This window comes from Neolamprologus multifasciatus, chromosome 7 (genome assembly GCF_963576455.1).
Source record: "Neolamprologus multifasciatus chromosome 7, fNeoMul1.2, whole genome shotgun sequence".
NCBI classification, from domain to species: domain Eukaryota; kingdom Metazoa; phylum Chordata; class Actinopteri; order Cichliformes; family Cichlidae; genus Neolamprologus; species Neolamprologus multifasciatus.
The window spans coordinates 22126704-22145854 of record NC_140445.1 but is presented as its reverse complement, the minus strand read 5'-3'; the positions used below and the strand labels follow the sequence as shown (position 1 = coordinate 22145854).

Sequence of the window (19151 nt, the reverse complement as noted above, 5' to 3'; positions counted from 1 at the left end):
GAAATGTGAAGAACGTAATTTCACTTGCATGTAATAGCCTCTGTTACAAAATTCCCGAGGCATTTTGCAGCGCTGTATAGGAAGAAGAATATTATGCGATTTCATAACTTCAGGAGAAGACAGGGGTTGCTCATAAATGCATTAATTTTTTTTTGTTTTTGTGGTAACTTCATTGTGGTTTGTAGATGATGAGTAAAAGCTGGCAAGGAGAATACATCTCTGGAATTTTGCTGTATTAAGGTTTGCGCCAGACCTCCAATAGCAGGATTGTTTGTTTCTTGGTACACTGAAACTCAACACAGTAGAGTGAGACATTTTTGCGGACAGTGCAGGGGGTCTTTATGGTATGCTAGAAAAAGAGAGAGAAACGGCAAGGCTTTGTCAGTATTTCTTGCCACTGTCATGTGAGGACAAGTGAAAGGGACATAAGCTGGTAGACCTAGTGTGTGGGATTGTTTGGGTCTTTCTGTTAGTATGAATCAAGGAGACGAGGCTGTTTTCAATCACAGCTAAGCTGGAAGCGCTGTCTATCTGGCACTGTCCCGTTGTTTAAAATGACTGCTAAATAGCAAAATAATGACATCTAATTAACAACATCAGAGGGTAATGCAGGTGGGTTTGCCATTGCTTCCATATCTCAGTTCCCACCACATCCCTTCCAACTTAGTCATCATTAGCCACCACTTGATTAATGGGTTTCTAACTACTTCATTTAGACATCAAGTATTGGCAAAATGCGTGCTGTTGCAATGTGAAAGTCTCCCTGTGGGCATTTGAAAGATGGGCTTGTGAAAGGAAGGACAGCAGCAAAAGTGAAAATAAAATGCACAGAAAGAAAGATTTTTGCCTAAAACATAGATATAATCTCCCCAAGTGGTTGCTTATTTTGTTTTGATTATGGTATGTCTGGAGAGACTTGCAGAGAGTACAAACAATTTGACATTCCTCCCTAATTATGGAATTCTGGATGAACAATGTACTGCGTATGCAGGGGAACAATGGTTGTGAGGTCCTGCATTTATTTTTGCAGCAATTGGGCCTGTTACCACTTACATGTAGTGTTTTTTTTTTTAAAAAAAAATCTGGCTAACACAGGACACACGCAGCTCAGTGGTGCTGCATCAGTTTCTCTTCTGAAAATACCACTAATAATATTTCCCCCTCCCCGCTCCACATTTGGCTGAAGAGAATGTTTTGCATTGTTTTCACAGACCTCGGTTTTGACACTTCTTCTGGTTTTGGTGGTATTTGATGTTATCTGACAGCATTTATTTTAAGGCTAAACATTTTCATGTCTGGAGCCTAATATATCTGACAGTGTGTCTGTAATGCATGCAATGAGAATCCACTTTCTGAATGGTAGAATGAGTATCTATTGTTGGACAAGCTGACATATGTAGACATATGTGCTTGTTTTATCCCCAAATAGAGATTGATATAATTACAGGTACAAAATCACAGGGTACACAGGAACTTAATACATGACATTTTTGAGAGCAACTGATGAAAGAAATTTTTTAGAAACACCTCACAATCAACCATTTTAGCTTTTTAGAAAATGAAGTTCTGGCTTGGCATTGTCAGGGGCGAACAGGTCATCTGTTTTCCCTCAGCCTTTTGCCATCCCTGCCCCCTCCCTCCTGAGTCAATACCTCTCCCTGTGGCAGGTTAATGGATGGAGCGTCTCATGTCTTTCACTCCTTCTCCACGCTGTATTCCAGCTTGGTGCAGGGCTCTTGACATAGAGTTTTACAGTTGGTCGTCTAAACCTTAAGCCCCTGTCCCATAAAACATAATGGAGTGCTTGGGTGTAAATACCAGGACTTTTCACTTCCCCTTTAAAGCCATAGCCCACCTGTTGACAAAGTTTCACCTGCACTCTTGTGGGGGCTGGGACAAGTGAAAAAGTAGATTTTCTGCATAACTAGAGGACTGAAGGGATTGTGGGAGGTGGGTGGCTTTACGTGGGCTATCGTAGGAATGCAGGGTCGCATCTGGCTTTGACGGGATAATATATAGCCAGATTCTGTTGGTGGTCCTTTGAAAATATGACACATGGGGGAATTCAGCTGATATTGCATTGGCAAGGTGACTGTGGTTCCGAAGTCAAGTAAGGCTCTGATGAAGCGTTTCACACATTTCTGCCAGAAAGTGAGAGAGTTACACTCAGCACTCCATTAAGGGCTTTCACTTCAGATAAGAACTTGGAGAGGTAGAAAGACCCAGGGCTATCCAATCATCTGTTTCATATGTCTCTAAACAATGATTAAAAAACAAAACAAAACTCAGCAACATTTCTTATGCATGTGTCTTCCTTAAAGGGAGAAATATTCCGAGGACTAAGCTGGAAGGTTAAAGAAGAGAGCCCAAGTATAGTAATAAAGACAGAGATGAATGATGGGGCTGTGGTGTTGACCGACTTGATGACAGGGGAGCTGAGGGCCCCCTCTAATTTCAAAAGTGTTCTTGGCTATGAGACTGTCATTGCCATGCCAGCGTGCCCCAGCTTTCACACTTAGCTGCCCTAGACACATGTATACGAGGCGAATTTATGGCTTTATATGAATTATATATGGATGTAAATGGATGAAGTCATAATCCCCCATTTAATATGTATCAGATATAAAAGCATTAACACGACAGTTTGAGCTGCCTCATGGACCCCTGAATTTCCCCAGCAGAGATGCCCTGCAGTGACGCTTCATTATAGTTAGGATCAATTTTCTTCACTCGCCTTACCTTTTGCACTTTCCCTCCCTCGTTTTTTTTCTCTCCTTCTCTCTCTTTGTAAGTCTTTGAAACTTGTTTTCCCAGGACAAAAGTAGTGTGGTTAAATGCATGGAAAATCCTGTCTCTCCCAAGTGGCTCATCTAAGCTGAAAAAACATGATAAGAGGCAAGAGTGGGAAACATGGGTTATTGGATGGGGAAATAGTTGAGGGGTCTATGAGAGAGAACATTGGGCGGTTGGTGTAAAGTGAGGTAAAGGGTAATTTGCAGGGAGGTTTGAGTAAGACGTGAATAGATAGTTCAATTCTCAGAGCAGTTCTGGTTACATCCCTATGATAGTGTCATTGGGGACTGATTTCCTGTAACGGCAGCAAACAAAAATGTAAAACATCCACGACAACATAGTCAACACTGTGTGAAATCAGAAACATGCACACATGCACATGCAGACACACAAAAGCTTTTTGTATGTTCAGCTTTTGTCAGCTGATTACAGTAAAACTGAGTCTTGCTTTGATTCTCTCTTGCACGCTAAAGTGTTAAGGGCCAAGGCTGTTAAAAAAATTAAATTGTGATTAGTAAACTAAATAGAGAATTTCTCCCTTCATTCATTGCTGACTCATTCATTTCAGCATCAAAAAACGCATGACCCCTTTCTCCCAACATGCATGTCCAAAAACTCTGGACAAATATTTTCTGAGGAAATAATGAAATTCCTGAAATTATTAGAAAGAGGGACCTTATATGATCTGTTTTCTCTCTCTCTGTCTATCTCCTTAGACCTGGCCCCTGCGAATGCCCTCTGTTGCTCTTGCATAGGCTTGACAAAAGCATGTAGTACACTAAACCTTTTATTGAAAACGTCTGTTTGGAGTTGGGAGCACTGAATCTTCACTAAGCAGCCCTTATTTGACTTGCGACTTCAGGTAGAAGCAGATTTGTCCAGCAAAACTTGATTTTATGAGGCACTCTGTGTAGCTGCATATAAAATGTGCATTGGTGGTAACCTTAGTAGGGTTACTCCTGTGGGGAAAAAGAAATCATCTCACTGGTCAAAATTCTTTCAAAATGCTGCCCAACAACAGTGTTACTGACTTTTAAAATACTGTCTTTAGGCTACAAGAACATATGCTATGAGGCATACATTTAAATATTTTATACAGATGTTCCATCACATGTCAAAAGTGTTCTATTGGATTGAGATCTGGTGGAGTGGAGGCCAAAAGCCGGAAATGTTTTACAAATCTTCTATTGCCAGTGTTAGTTGTAGCTTCACTTTCCTGTTCTTAGCTAACAAGTGTGGTCTTCTGCTGCTGCAGCTCATCTACTTCAAAGTTTCATGTGCTGTGCTCTCAGAAACAGTCTTCTACATCCAGTAGTTCAATCCAGTTACGATTTGAGTTATTGTTTTCTTTCTGTTGGTTTCAAGCAGCCTGGCCATTTTCCTCTGACCCCTGGCATCAACAAGGCATTTTCACTAAAGATATTTTCTCTTTTTCCAATCATTTTCTGTGAAAACTACAGATGGTTGTATGGGAAAATCCCAGTAGATCAGAAGCTTGTGAAATATTCAGACCAGCTCATCTGGCATCAAAAGCCAGGGTACGTCCAAAGTCATGTAAATCACCTCTCTTCCCCATTCTGACTGAAATTCAGCAGGTCGTCTTGACCATGTCTACATGCTAAAACGCACATAAGATTGCATAAGATGTCTAACTCAGAAGATCTCTAGAAGATAGGAAAAAGACCCTGTTTCAAAACACACACACACAGATGCAACACATGAACGACAATTACAATTTAAAGTACCTTATACCATAAATAGGAAAAACAGAGACATATTTTTTCTAATGCTAAAATGCCCATGCAGCTACGCCTATTGGTACAACCAAACAAAACACTGCAATTCATCTGGAACATGAAGATATCAGATCTGACACCTCCACTTTTAAATGATTACAGGAAGGATCGTTCACTTAATTAAACAGCTGTAGTTTGTGACACTTGTTTGTAATAACCTCTGGTGACTTACTTCAGCTGGTATAGTAAAGTAATCAAATCAGGTGCATGCATTCAGTGGAACTGTGCACCACCTTACTTCATAGCAATTCAAAACATACTCACCCATTTCATGTATTGAGTGGGAGAGTAAATATAAATAGCTCAGTCCAGGATTACACTTCACAAAGGTATGAGTCTTTGAAGATTTTCCTTTTATCTATATATTTACCTCAGTTCCCTTAAGTGGGACAAATGTAATATGAACTGTAGTGGAAAAAATTAAAAGAAAAAAAAACTTTTATTGATTTGAAATTGATTTGCATGCACAAAAAGATGGTGCTGGAATCGATTCAACAAATTTTAAAAACAATTTTGCCTTTAATGTACTAAGTTAATAAAATCCAGCGTGCTCAGGGAAGTCTATGATTAAAATGACACTGAATTAAAGCAAAGTGAATAGCATTTGAATTTGGACCCCTGGGGAGTTTGCCTATGTGGGTGTCCTCCCACAGTCCAAAGTTTAAAGTAGTTATAGGTGTGGATATGTCTTTCTGAGCTAATCATGTGATTGACTGGCAGCCGGGTCTCCAGGGTGTACTTTGCCTTTTGCCCTCTACAAGTGACCACAGAAGAAGAACAGTGAATGAAATCAATTTATTTTTATTTACTGGAGGAGAGTCAGGTTTAGCCTCAGTTCACTTAATCTTATGAGGACATGCAAAATGTGAGCACAAAATAAAAGGCAGGCAAAAGGGTCACACAAAATGGGTCAAAACATCTACAGATCTAATTTGCCATAGTATGACTTGGGTCTTGTTTTGTTTCTGATAAACTCTTGTTTATACATCCACTGAATATCTATTTCAAAAGTCTCCCTAAGCCAAAGGGAAAGAATAAACTATCATTTCAGCATATGCAACAAATTATTGACTCTTCCAAGAGATGACTGAGCTTGTTGATGCTGTTTGCCAGGACCACCAGCCAGGCTCATAGAGACACTGTGCTTGACGTGTTCATAAAATGAATGACAGTTTCACTGCTGGAAAGATATCTCATTGCGTTGAGTGATTGCACTCATTTGTACTGCCGTTAATGCTCACAGAGCCTGAGACAAAACATTATGCCTTGAGAAGGGAGACATTGGAATACCTAAACAATTAATTCAAATGTCAGGCTGACATAAATGAGTCAGACTGGTCTCAGATTCTCGGCAGAAGACTCATGATGCAGTGAATAGAACATCTTGTTGTAGAGCATTATTTCATTCTATGAGCATGCTAAGAATCCATCATATAAATTATAATATTTCTTCCTAATACAAAACGGTAGAGTGAAATTTTCTCATGCATCGTATAAAAATGTTGGCATTTATAGACATTCAAAGAAAAAGGCATTCATATTTCAAATATTTATCACAATATACACATATTTACAACTTTGGAGTGCAATCATGTGAAAAAAAGGAAAAAAGTTTTCCCAGGACTCAGAGTAGTTTTTTGAAAACCAAGCACACCCACAAGATTCTGTAAGAACTAAAAGGGTAGAAGCCAATTGCTACTAATCACATAATAAAAACAGGAGTTTTGGAGGTCTGGTGGCCTGGGCTATCACAATCATCTCAGGAAGAGTCAAGAAGTCCCACAAACAAGCCAAAATACAAAAAAATAAAACAAGAGCTACATCTCAGACTCTAGAGGCCTCAGTTAACATGGTAAAACGTTCCTGATAGAAAGGCTTAACAAGTATGGCTTGGTTGGAAGGGTCGGCACAGGAAAACCTCTTCTCTACAAAAGGAATGAGATAGCACAGCTTAAGTTTGCCAAGTTTCATCAAACCACAAGACAGATGAACCCAAAGTGGAAATGTTTTGGCCATTAGGCAAAGTGCCACAAAAAATAAACAGAACATATCAGCACAAACAACTCGCACCAATGGTCAAGCACGGTGGTGGAGGGGTAATAATTTAGGCTTGTTTTGCAGTCACAGGACATTGCAGCCATTAACTCAGTCATGAACTCTTTTAAGGTCATCTGTCTGAAGGATCAAGTTTGGCTGAATTTGGGAATTATGGGACAATGATCTCAAGAAGCTGTTGCAAAGACCCAGTCAAAGTCTAGACTTCAACCCAACAGAAATGTTGTGGCGGGATCTTAGTAGAGCTGTGAGTAAACAAATGTCCACAAACCTCAAAGAACTGAAACAATATCAAGTATCTAATTTGACTTTCAGCAGTAAAGTATATGTGGCTTGTATGTTGAAATTATAAGGTGCCAGAACCATGTTTCAGAACTGGCTATTACTTTATTCGTCCTTCAACATAAAACATTGTCATGCACACAAAAAGAAAAACATCATAGTGACTCTTAGCATGCACTGTAGTTCCAGTCAAACTCTGTCAATAGTTGCACATTTGGGATTATTATACGGTGTATTGTACTTTCTAAATGATAACGTCAACAACATGGTCTGTACTCTCCCTTCCACGACAAAAATGTAAATGAGCCTTAAAGCCTGAAATTAGTTCAGTGTAAATCAGACTAATGGCAACTTGATTTACAGTGATTATAATAATATAATTATATTTAAAAACATCATAACCCTCTCCTGGTGTACAGTCGCTGGTGAAAGAAAGTAAAGTAATTTTATTGTTATGTAAGAACTTGTTGGCAGTGCCAGATAGTTTGTAGTCAACATTAATTTTGGATGGAGGAAGGAAAACATTCTTCACCCCTAACCAGCTGAAGAAGATGCATTTTATTACGTCCTTATTGATTTGTACACATGGTTTAAAACACTAGCTGGCTTCAACGAGATCATTTACTCTTCTTGGAACTTCATTCTTTTGGTTTCAAGGTCCTTGCAACTGCCAGCACATTAAATAAATATTTTAGTTCATTAGGGACCTAAATCTGAGTTCTGGTTTCGTGAATGATGACACTGCATAAGCTCTTTTGGCTAGGAACAGTGTTTTTCTTCTTTTCTTTTTTTTTTGTTTTGGACTTGGTGAAATCTGGAAATGACTGTCTTAATTGTTAAACCATTAACTTAATGTGAAATACTGTCTTTGTGTTGTTTTGGTTTTTGTTTTTCCACAGAGCCTATTTGGATATGAAAGAGATCAAAGAGATTTTGCAGTTGGATGGCTCAACTCACCTGAATGTTTTCTTTGCCAATTCTTCTGATGAAGATCTGGCAGGGGTTGCCACATGGCCCTGGGACAAAGAGGCCCTCACACACTTGGGTAAAAGACAAAACGCATAAATAAATGCATGCATGCAAACTCACATGCAGTTACATAAGTACAGGCACACATCACCTTCAACTTCTTTGGCAGCCCAGATTGTTGATTTGGAGTAATTACAGTTCAAGCCCCAAGCAGTTTCTGTCTTCATCACAGCTCTAACAGGGAAGAAGGTGATAATGAAGCTGAGGAGGCCCATGAATAATGTATTGTCTGAATCATACCCCTGTGCCACAATTACTTTACACTACATTAGGAAAAGGCATTTGTGTGGTGTGTGATTGAGTGCGAGTGACTTCTTCCACTGTGTTTTTCCAGGTGGAATTGTGCTGAATCCTTCCTTCTACGGCACATTTGGTCACACTGACACAATGGTCCATGAGATTGGTCATAGCCTCGGCCTTTACCACGTGTTTCGAGGTGTGTCCGAGACTGAATCATGCAATGATGCGTGCTTGGAGACTGAGCCTTCAATGGAGACTGGGGACTTGTGTGCAGACACCAAACCCACTTCCAAATACAAAGGCTGCAGCGATCCTGAACCAGGCAATGATACTTGTGGCATCCATCATTTCACGCATACACCGTTTAACAATTACATGAGTTATGCAGGTGAGACTGGGCCTCTGCATGTGTTGAGCTACTTACCAGAGGAAAACTTTATAGTTGTATAGAAATTATCCCAGAGAACTTTTTGAGTCTGTGTGCATAGTGTGTGGAATAAGTATTAGGGAATCTCAGCATTAGCGAATCTTTCATGGCACTCATAATGTGCTAAAGAATTTTTAAAAGTTATTTAAAGGGAAAATGCTCATAAATTAGCTTGTAGCTTGTTAAAGTAGCTTGTTTTATTCATAGAAAATGGATCTGCACGATGATCAATCTCAAATTGTATCCTCACACTGATTAACTACCTCTTTTTTCTGCAGATGATGCTTGTACAGACTCTTTCACAATGAACCAGGTGGCTAGGATGCACTGCTACCTGGACCTCATCTATCAGACCTGGCAGCCTGCTTCCAAACCTCCTCTGGTGCCAATGGCTCCTCAGGTGGTTGAGCAGCATCATAATTCCATCACCCTGGAATGGTTTCCACCAATTTCCGGACAGTTTTATGACAGGTGAGATGAACTAGATACGTTATAGTTCTGATACATCCATGTATTGTGATGGGAATTTAATGCTAAATATCTTGTTTACACAGTTACATACTTGAAAGTGAGTCCAAATCTAAAGGGCTTAATAAGCTTAACATTGTTGCAATTGTCTTGTCACTTCTTGTGTTTGTTTATTGTGTATAAATGACGTGTATTTGGTATGTATCTAAGTTGGTTGCTGTACTGCCTGTTGGTTTCCTAGAGAAGTGGGATCAGTGTGTGACAAATGCACTGAAGGGAGAGTCCTACTACAGTATGCATCAAACTCTTCTTCTCCACGACCATGTGATCCATCTGGTCACTGGTCCCCTCGAGAGGCTGAAGGTACAGTACAGTACTTTATACTTGACTTCTTTTTGACACTGAATTTTCCCAGTCTAGTCTGGCTTTTGCTGTGGAAGCGTAACACATCTTTGTTACATCAAAGAAACACATCTTTGATGTCATTCAGACATCTGCCACTTTCTTGATTTTTTGACCTCTTTCTTCTAAAAGCAATTTTTCATATAAAAACTACACCACATCCACAGTTTACAGTACCATAACACAATTTGAGGTAACTTTTTTGTTGCTTGTTTGATTGTTTAATTTGTATGAGTCAGTACCCCAACATGCACAAAACTTTGGTGACTGACTCAACCCTAAACTATGCAAATGACTCACTGAATTCATAACACTTGGGCCGTGGGACAACATGGAAGGATCAACGAGGTCGTTTCCCAATGGATGGTGCTGTATGGTACCACAATTCCCATATGCAGGTTCAGGCCCAAAACCAAGGTCAAAGATCACATGTTAGCGCTAACCCTCTACTGAGAGGAGCCTTGTCTTTCCCTTTTCTAGTCTTGCCCTGGTGCTGAATTGGAAGAAGAGCAATTGGACTGGGACATAAATAAGGCAGTAGAGATGAAGTATTTAAGATATAAAAATAGTTGCTGTCCCATCTGTGTACCTCTGATCCCACTGTTGTCCTGGCAGTGGCAGCATCAAACATACTTTGGATATTATGCATGCATGTAACTAAGTGCAGCTAAAAGTGCAATAAACATTTGAAATAATATAAACACTCAGTGACCACTTTGTTAGGTGCACCTTATCAACTGCTTGTTGAAGACAGTGTAATGATTAGAGAAACTGCAAAAAAACCCCAAGAGGTACATCCACAGACCTCAGTTAGCATCTTAAATGTAAAACTCACAACAGCACAATTAGACTCTTAGACACAATGTCCATTGGGCAGATGAGACCAAAGTGGAGGCATTTGGCCATAAAGCAGAGCAACAAGTTTAATAAAAAACAAACATAGAATATCAGAACAAACACCTTACACCAGCTGTGAAGCATGGCAGTGTAAGGGAGATGATTTGCCCAGGTTCTTTCAGCCAAAGGACTTGGGGGCCTTGTAATTATTGAGTTCACCGTGACCATGAAGTATTCTAGAATCAGGCCATCTGTCTTATTGCTAAAGCTTGGCTGGAACAGGGTCATGCAACAGAACAAAGAGCAAGAGCGCTCCAGCAAATGTACTACAGAATGGCTGAAAAAGAAAAGAAATCAAGATGTTGCAATCACCCACTCACAAGGGCGTTTAAACCTTTTCATGAGTGCTCAGGCATCTCTAAACTTCATCATAGCACCCCTAAAAATAACTATAGTAATAATAGTAATACTAATGTTTTGTAGTGTTATTGACTTTATCTTCGAAAGTTATATTTTGCCAACTTGTCTACACAAAACAGAATAGAATAAAAACAGTCTGGATGTCAAAGCACTCTTGGGCAAGATACTGAACCTCGAGTTGCCTGCAATGCATCAGTGTGTGAACATTTGGTTAAAAGTGGTTGGGCACAGAAAACAGTGTGTGTGTGTGTGTGTATAGGTGAATGAGCCTTCTAGTAAGAAAGTGCTTTAAATGCTCAAAGTAGAAAAGCGCTATGTGAGCACAGTCCATTTACCAATTTGGACTGTTTGGCTTAATTAGTTTTCGCTTAGTTAAGCGCAGGATATTTGCAGGATCTCATTCGCTCTCATTGCAAATCTCTAAACATATTCACACTCACTAAAACACATTTTGAACAGTTATTCACTTGTGATGTATAATCCTAACTACAGGAGGCAGATGTTAAACACAACTGCAAAACAGATGTCACTTCTTAAACACAATGGCTTGTTGCTGATGTTAACCAACAAATACCAGCACAGAGTGCGCAGCCAGCAAGAATGAGCTGACGGTTGATACCAACAATAAATCGAAACAATGTGAGGTGCTAAGGAGGAAATGGGAGATCGGGAACAACAATTTCAGATGAAAACCGGGCAATTGGGAATGACCATGTTTGTGTACATACAATGACAGCCCGAAACGTATAGTATGAGATTTACATGCCTATGATTTACTTACAAAAAATGTCTCATTTTGTTTTTTGTTTTTGCTGTAGTGTTTAAGGAATGCTCTGTAGTGTTATTATTTTTGACTGTTCTGTCGTCTGAAAACTTTGTGCGGTTTTGGGCACAGATAAAATTGTTTTGATGTGATTGTTTGGTTTTTGCCAGTAGAGTCAGAGGTTTTGTTAATGTTGTTTGAAAATTGGGTTTTGTGTTTACAGTTTTCAGAAAAGAGGGAACGGTTTCAGAAAAAAGGATCTTAGCAACTGGGAAAAACCATAATTACTAATAAGGTTGTGCAGAACCAGCCCAGAATCCATAACAGGGACGGGCAACCCTGCAGCTTCTGTGACCGAGATCTATTATCCAGTCATTATTAGGCTGGCAAGGTTTTGATTGTTTTGGACAGGTTTTCTTTGGATCTATACTTGTCTCTACTGTGCTTTATTTTAGTTTAAATTGAATATATGTTTATTTATCTCTCATATGAAGCACTATAAGCACTGTTTAATACTGAATTTGTTCAAATTCAATTTTAAATTCAATTTCACAAAAATGTTATTGATGTGATCAAATATATAGAATTAGTAGGATTTACATTTTACAACAAACGTTTATTTAAGCAGAGTTAATTAAATATGAGCTTAACTCCTAACCGACAAAATGACAGAAATGCACATATTCATGAAATAACTATGCATAAATTATATAATCCTTCAAAAAAAAAAAAAAATAAAGTCAATGAAACTGCTGATCTACTTGGATTTTCCTGCACAGCCACTTCTAGTTTACACAGAATGAGCTGAAAAATGAAAATAACCAGTGAGTAACAAAAATGGCAGAGGTCAAAGTCCTTTGAGCGGATAGGAAGGCAACAGCCCCTCAGAAAACCACTTAATACAAAGAAGGTATGCAGAGGAGCGTCTCTGGAATGCATAACATGTCAAACCTTGAAGCAGATGGGCTACAGCAGCAGAAGACCACACTGGGTGCTGTGCTTATCAGGTAAGAACAGGAAACTGAATCTACTATAGTTTGCACAGGCTCACCAAAATTTCACAACAGAAAATTGAATAAACATCCCCTGGTCTGATGAGTCTGAATTTCTGCTGTGATATTTGGATGTTGGCATAAACAACATGAAAGCATAGATCCATCCAGTTCAGGGTGCCACTGTTGGTGTAATGGTCTGGGAGATATTTTGTTGACACACTTTGCTCACCAACTAAAATTCTTTTAAATCCCACAGTTCACCTAAATATTGTTGCTGACCATAGCCATCCCTTTATGACCACAGTGCACCCATCCTCTGATGGTTGCTTCCAACAGGACAGTGCATAATGTCACAAAGACCAAATCATCTCAAACTGGTTTCTTGAACATCACAAGGAGTTCAGGAGTACTGAACTGACCTCCACAGTCACCAGATGTCAATCCAACAGGTGCAGCAATAGGATGTGTGCATCCCATGTACCTTATTAGGTCCATAGGGTGTACCTTATAAAGCACCTGCTGAGTGTTTATACAGCAGGCTCTTATATAAAAATAAATAAATTCAACTTTTACATTCACGTACACATCAGTGACAATAAATATAAATAATAAAGTCATACCTGTGGTAACAGTCAAACCACAACACAAGACTAGAAATGAATCCTAATCAAAGATGATTAAAATTCTGAATCATGTGTCAGTATGTGTGGATGCTGAACAGCAGCTGCTGAACCTTGCCTTTACACTGGTTATAGTGTGTGAACCAGAGGCAAGTCTGGGCTTGTCTAATATGATGTGTGTTTAAACTGTTTTTTCCCTCTTGGAAAGGGTCTTTGTTTGGTTCTCTCTTAACTCTGCTCGGGCCAGCTTCTCACTGGATACACAGAATACTGCAGCTGCTGTCCCTCTATAATGTTTCAAATGTGATCAGTAGTCATGTTCTGTCATTAGAATGCTAGACATTAAATGACTTGCTTTAAGATTATTATAGTTAGATTACTGGCAAAAATTCCTTTTTTGGAAGATGGGCGCATTGACGTGAATGCAAACATACATGGCACCTGTTCTTCAATGTCTTTATCCTTATACTACTTGACTGGGAAACACTAGCATGGCCAGGGTGAGCCAGAATGCTTCTCATAAATCTTTGCTACTCTAAGCCCTGGAGAAATTTGGCTGAAGTAAAAAAGCAATAATGGGGGGGGGGAGGCAAAAACATATGGATATGGATTCCAGGAGTGGGTAAGAGAGATTGGGTGGGATCGAAACCACCCAAGATAGTTAAGAGAATTGCATGTGGTTGGTGACAGGAGTGAAGGAGGACTGATTGAAAACAGTGGTGCACGATGCAAGTGAAAAGGTTCAGGATGTGTATGTTTGACAACTGTATTTTACTTTGCAGTGTTTCACTTGCAATCTGTAGCAAAAACATTATTTTCTCTAAATATCTATGGATTTAATCCTTTAAACTAAAGAGCAAGCATCTGTGAAAAATCAGAGATTGCAGACACCTTACTAAAAGAGTTTTTAAAGATTTGTCTGCCTGACAGTATAAGCATAGACTGCTATTTTGCATCAGGCTCAAACAACAATACAACAACAAACAAACAAACAAAGAAAAACAGCAAGCAGAATGGTGATTAGCACTGCCACCTCACAGCAAGAAGGTCCTGGGCCTGAGTCCACCGGCCAAGTGTCGGGCCTTTTGTCGTGGAGTTTGCATGATCTCCCTGTGCCCGTTTCGTGTCTCTCTGAGTACTTTGGCTTCCTCCCACACTCTATATACACGCTCATTAGGTTAATTTGAGATGCTAAATTTTAGGTGTGAATGAGAGCATGAATGGTTGTCTGTCTCTTTGTGTTGGCCCTGTGACAGACTGGCGGCCTGTTCAGGACCCCTTATCCTGCCTTATGGCACCTGGGAGAGGCTCCAGCCCCTCCAGCAACCCTGATTTAGATAAACGGAAGAAAACAGTTGGATGGAATAAGTGAATCTGAAATGGATGGTTTGATAAATGGATGGATTCATTAGGAATTCAGAGGAATGAAGTGAACAGAGCTGATGATATTGGTAGTCTTTCTTGACACTTTGATAGCTTCTACACATGTAATTTATCACTTGTTGTCTTTCATCACTGCTGTCAAATTGACACTACAGAGCACAAAACAATATATCAAAGGATGAGATTATTGTCATCCATCCTGCCAGGATCAAAGACAGCGCATTGGTCATTCTGTCACAATCAAAGGACACATTTGCTGCTTCAGCTAAAAAAATCAATTTAATTCTAACACATTCACCCCAAATTTACAGTGACTTTAGTGTACAGAGAGCATAAAGTCCCTTGTAAATTTTGTAACATTTTCTTATGGTATAACTATTTGAGTTATAGTAGTTAGCTCCTTCACTGTGCACCAAAATAACATCTGTTTAAAAAATGTAAAAACATAAATAAATAAAAAAAGGCTTGTAAATGCTACCTGATTTGATATATATTTTCAAGACAAGAGTGCCCATTGCCTGTATAAGTGAATCTGTGTGTCTGCAAAGTGTCTCTCTGTTTGTATGTGTCAGGGCAAAAGCATTGGAGGGGGGGTTGACATCTGCCTTCTAAGTGAGGAAGTGTGTAGCAGTGTGACAGTGAGTCATCGATAGTGAAAGCCAGAGCCAGACACTTCTTAGAAAGCATAAAGTGTGCATGCCCGGACATATCCCTGTCTGTTTATTTATCCAGCTCTATGGACTTTTTCTGGATCGGTATGATTGTAACCAACATCTATCCTAGAGTTGTACTTCACCGATTACAGCAAGTATTAATTGTCCTGACTTGAAAGGAGCAAAATGTTTCAGCAGCAGTTTTCTGGCCAGTGTCATTGCCGAGTCAGGAATTCCATTTTTGTTGACGAGGAGCCTTTAGGATGCATTTAACAGACAGTTATTAAATAAAGTTTAAATGTGGCAAAAAGCAAGCCTCACAGAGTGTAATACTCTTAAAGTTAAGCATCAACCTCCAAACGAAGGATTTGCTTGATTAGCAGAAAGAAACAAAAAAATACATTTGGTATAAATATAAATCTGTTCTCACATCAACCAGACAACAACAAAAAAAGAAATATTGGAGTAACACAAATGGAGGAAAAATGCAGGGTTGTCCAGCAAAAAAAGTTTAACCTAGCTCAACTTTTACTGAAAAATATTTGGCTGCCAGCTGCCATTGGATCAAAGACAAGGTTCTGCCAGAGGGGTTACACAGAGAGACAACAGACATTCATACCTATGCCAAAGTTATAATCATCAGTTCATCAGTTCATCAGTTCTGCACACAGTAAACAGCTTTTAGAGCAGCATCTGCTCACATCCAGATGTCTTTTTCAGGGAAGGCCTTGCATTTCAACTGAAAAGTATGCTACTTCATGAGTCATTTCTTAATGAGAACAATCAGGGAACTTCCATCACCCCAAATCCCAAGAAGCTGGGACTTTGTGTAAAATGTAAATAAAAACAGAATGCAGCAATTTTCAAATCTCACATTATACACTATATAAAATACAAAACACATCCACTGAGATAAACTAAGACATTTTACTGTTTCGTGAAAAATATTAGCTCATTTCTAATTTGATGATGGGGTAACAAAAGACTGGAAAAGTAAGTGGCACTAAAAAGAAACAGCTGGAGGAACATTTTGCAGCAAATTAGGTTAATTGGCAACACCTCAGTGACATTGTTGGGTATAAAAAGAGCATGTTAGAATGCCAGAGCTTCTTAGAGGTGAAGATGAGCAGAGGTTCACTAATCTGCACAAAAACTGCAGTTACAAATTATATGACAATTTCAAAATAATAATCCTCAATTTAAACTGTGAGTTCTATGGATATCTCATCATCTAGAGTACATAATCTCATCATAAAAACTTGATAATCTGGAGAAATCTTAGTATGCCTTTAGACAAGACTGGAAATCAAATATTGGATGCCCCCAGGCCTGGTGGCTATTAAGCAGGACTGCATTAACACACAGACATGATTCTATCATTGAAGTCACAGAATCGCTCAGGAACAGTTCCACAAATCCTTATCTGTGAACACAGTTTGCTGTGCTAACTGGAACTGGGATTAAAGCACTATGATGCAAAGAAGACGCCATGTGTGAACATGATCCAGAAATGCTACTTTCTTCTCTGAGTCAAAGTGGAAAATTGTTTTGTGGTCAAACAAATTGAAATTTGACTGAAGAGTTGAGAGACCATCTCGCTTGTTACCACTGCTCAGTTCAAAAGCCACCATCTCTGAAGGTATGAGCTTGTATTTAGTGACTTTGGACATATGGAAAGGCCCCATCACTGCTGAAAGGTATATATAGGTTTCGTAAAATATGTTGTCATTCAGATCACGACTTCTTCAGGGAAGGCCTTTCAGCAAGACAATGCTAAACCAATGTGTCACCAAACAAAATATGATGAAAAATGACCCAGGACTGAGACAAGAACAGCCAAGAACAACATTTGTCTCCTAAAAGTCTCCCCAGCTCCCACATTTTTATGCACTCCTGTTAAATAAAAGAAATGGTGGTAAACACTGTCTCTGCTTATTTGCGATGTGCTGCTGCCGAATAACACAATTGTTTTTTACACAAATTTTCTTGCAAGTTATTTACATTTTACACAGCATCCCATTCCTTCTTTCAGAGTTGGGGTTGTAAAATGGGATGTGACAAATTCAAATTTTTAACAGAAGGGGGACAAAAACTGCAGCGAAAACAAAAAATAACAAGCACTAACCCATTTTACCCAAAACAAAACCTTGTTACAAGAATCCAAATGGCACCAATTTCTTGGAATGTGTAAAATTTGAATGTGGAAATGTCATTTGCATATAAAGCTACATTAAATTCATTTTTAAAACCCCAAAACAAACAAGGGTGCTGCCAATCAACTTTAAAAACAAAACAAAAAACAGTTTATACTGCCTTGGGTTACACAATGGCACCTCTACTCTTTCTCCTCTTAAATCTTCAACCACATAATTCCTGTGCCAGAGCAGGAGTGGGGCCCACCATAACAGCTGACATTACAAAATATTTTCAGTGGCTACAGCTCCTTTCCTTGCAAACTCAATGAAAATTTACCCAGAAAGCCGGGATTACATGAGCCGAGCAAAGCCAACCTCTCGGAGTACCTTAGTTCATTCTCTTCCAGCCTCCCGCTTTTCTCCCTCTCTTCTCTATTTCTTACTCTCTTTCTCTTTTCTTTAATTCACCTCCACACTGGCCACACACACACACTTACAGTACAATAATAAATGTGTTGAGATAATGTGGCTTGGAAACCATATTCAGTCTTCACTTGATTAAACACTGGAATTTTGCATGGTGCCCAGAAATGAGGTTAGCAAATGGCTTCTTTGGTTGCCAGCTTGGAAATGCACAAAAGGAAATTGAGGGAGAACATAGTGTCTGCCGCTTGCTGGCTTCGAAAAGTGCTTGATGAATGTTAGTGTACGTCACTTGGGATAATCCAAGTTAGCTGTGTGTGGACTCCAAATATGGCTGGAGTGTGACTGTTAGAGGTTGTAATGACTGCGCTGAAGTGAGAACCCTGCACAGGGCCCCTCTCAGAAGGTACACACCTCAGCTCTGCCTTTCCTCTGCAGATGGACTCACAATGAACTCTCAGTTTCACCTCAACCTTGATGTTGCAAGAACTGCAGATACACCAAAAAGATTGTTGATGCAATTAAAAAATAAATAAAAATCTGTCAGCGATCGCTTTTAATATTTAGTTTAAATTTACCTGTTCCGTTATCTTAAAATAGTTCTGTACAATAGTGTATTTGAATTCATCATTATGTGTCTGCATGAGTGTTTAATAATCACCCATAGCTGTATATAAAATGGTCAACATAAGCTTGTGAATTATTTAAAATTTTTGTGTTGCCTACATGTGTGTGTGTGTGTGTGTGACTGCTTTGTAATTTCATCCCACAGGCCCTCCTGATGTGGAGCAGGCTTGTGAACCAAGTGTGCGTACCTGGAGCCCTCATTCAGCAACCGAGCAAGACGTCGTTGGCCTGCCAGAGTGCCCTTTACAGGGCTGCATGCTTCAGCTAGAGTTCGCCTACCCACTGGTACCTGACTCCTTGACTGTGTGGGTTACATTTCTTAGCCGCGAGGAAACAGCGCTGCCTGCGATCCATAACATCTTGCTGCTGACCGTCAGTGGAAACAACATTTCACTGGGTCCCAGCAATGTTTTCTGTGATACCCCGCTCACTATGAAGCTGGACATTGAGGAAGAGGTGTATGGGGTACAGTTCTACACTATGGAGCACCATCTGGAGATCGACGCCACTCTTTTGACATCCAAGCCAAACTATAAACTCTGCAACCATTGCCAGCCTTTACGCTACCGCCTGTTGCGTCAGCCACCCTTCACACATGCCCCCAACGGTCTGCTGCTGAATGAACCTACCCACCGATATACAGATAGGTGAGTGACCTGGTAGGTGAATATTTTTCTATGAGTGCCCAAACCTCCACGTAAATCGCCACTCAAAGCCTGTCAGGATCACACAAACATTTCTGAGTGAAATTTTTCTGACTTGGCCTGTTCATAGTCCACCAAGTTTTATATATTTCAGCTTGT

At 39.6% G+C, this 19151-nt stretch overlaps 1 protein-coding gene across 2 annotated transcripts in view; it reads left to right on the top strand.

Moving 5' to 3' along the window:
- The window catches only part of pappaa (pregnancy-associated plasma protein A, pappalysin 1a), a 129166-nt gene that overhangs the window by 41312 nt on the left and 68703 nt on the right, over window positions 1-19151 (top strand). For both annotated transcript variants that reach the window (XM_085168610.1, XM_085168611.1), the window contains exons 3-7: window positions 7826-7971; window positions 8290-8583; window positions 8901-9093; window positions 9332-9453; window positions 18494-18995. In XM_085168610.1, the coding sequence (XP_085024736.1) occupies window positions 7826-7971; window positions 8290-8583; window positions 8901-9093; window positions 9332-9453; window positions 18494-18995 (1257 nt within the window). The remainder of the gene's footprint in view (window positions 1-7825; window positions 7972-8289; window positions 8584-8900; window positions 9094-9331; window positions 9454-18493; window positions 18996-19151) is intronic.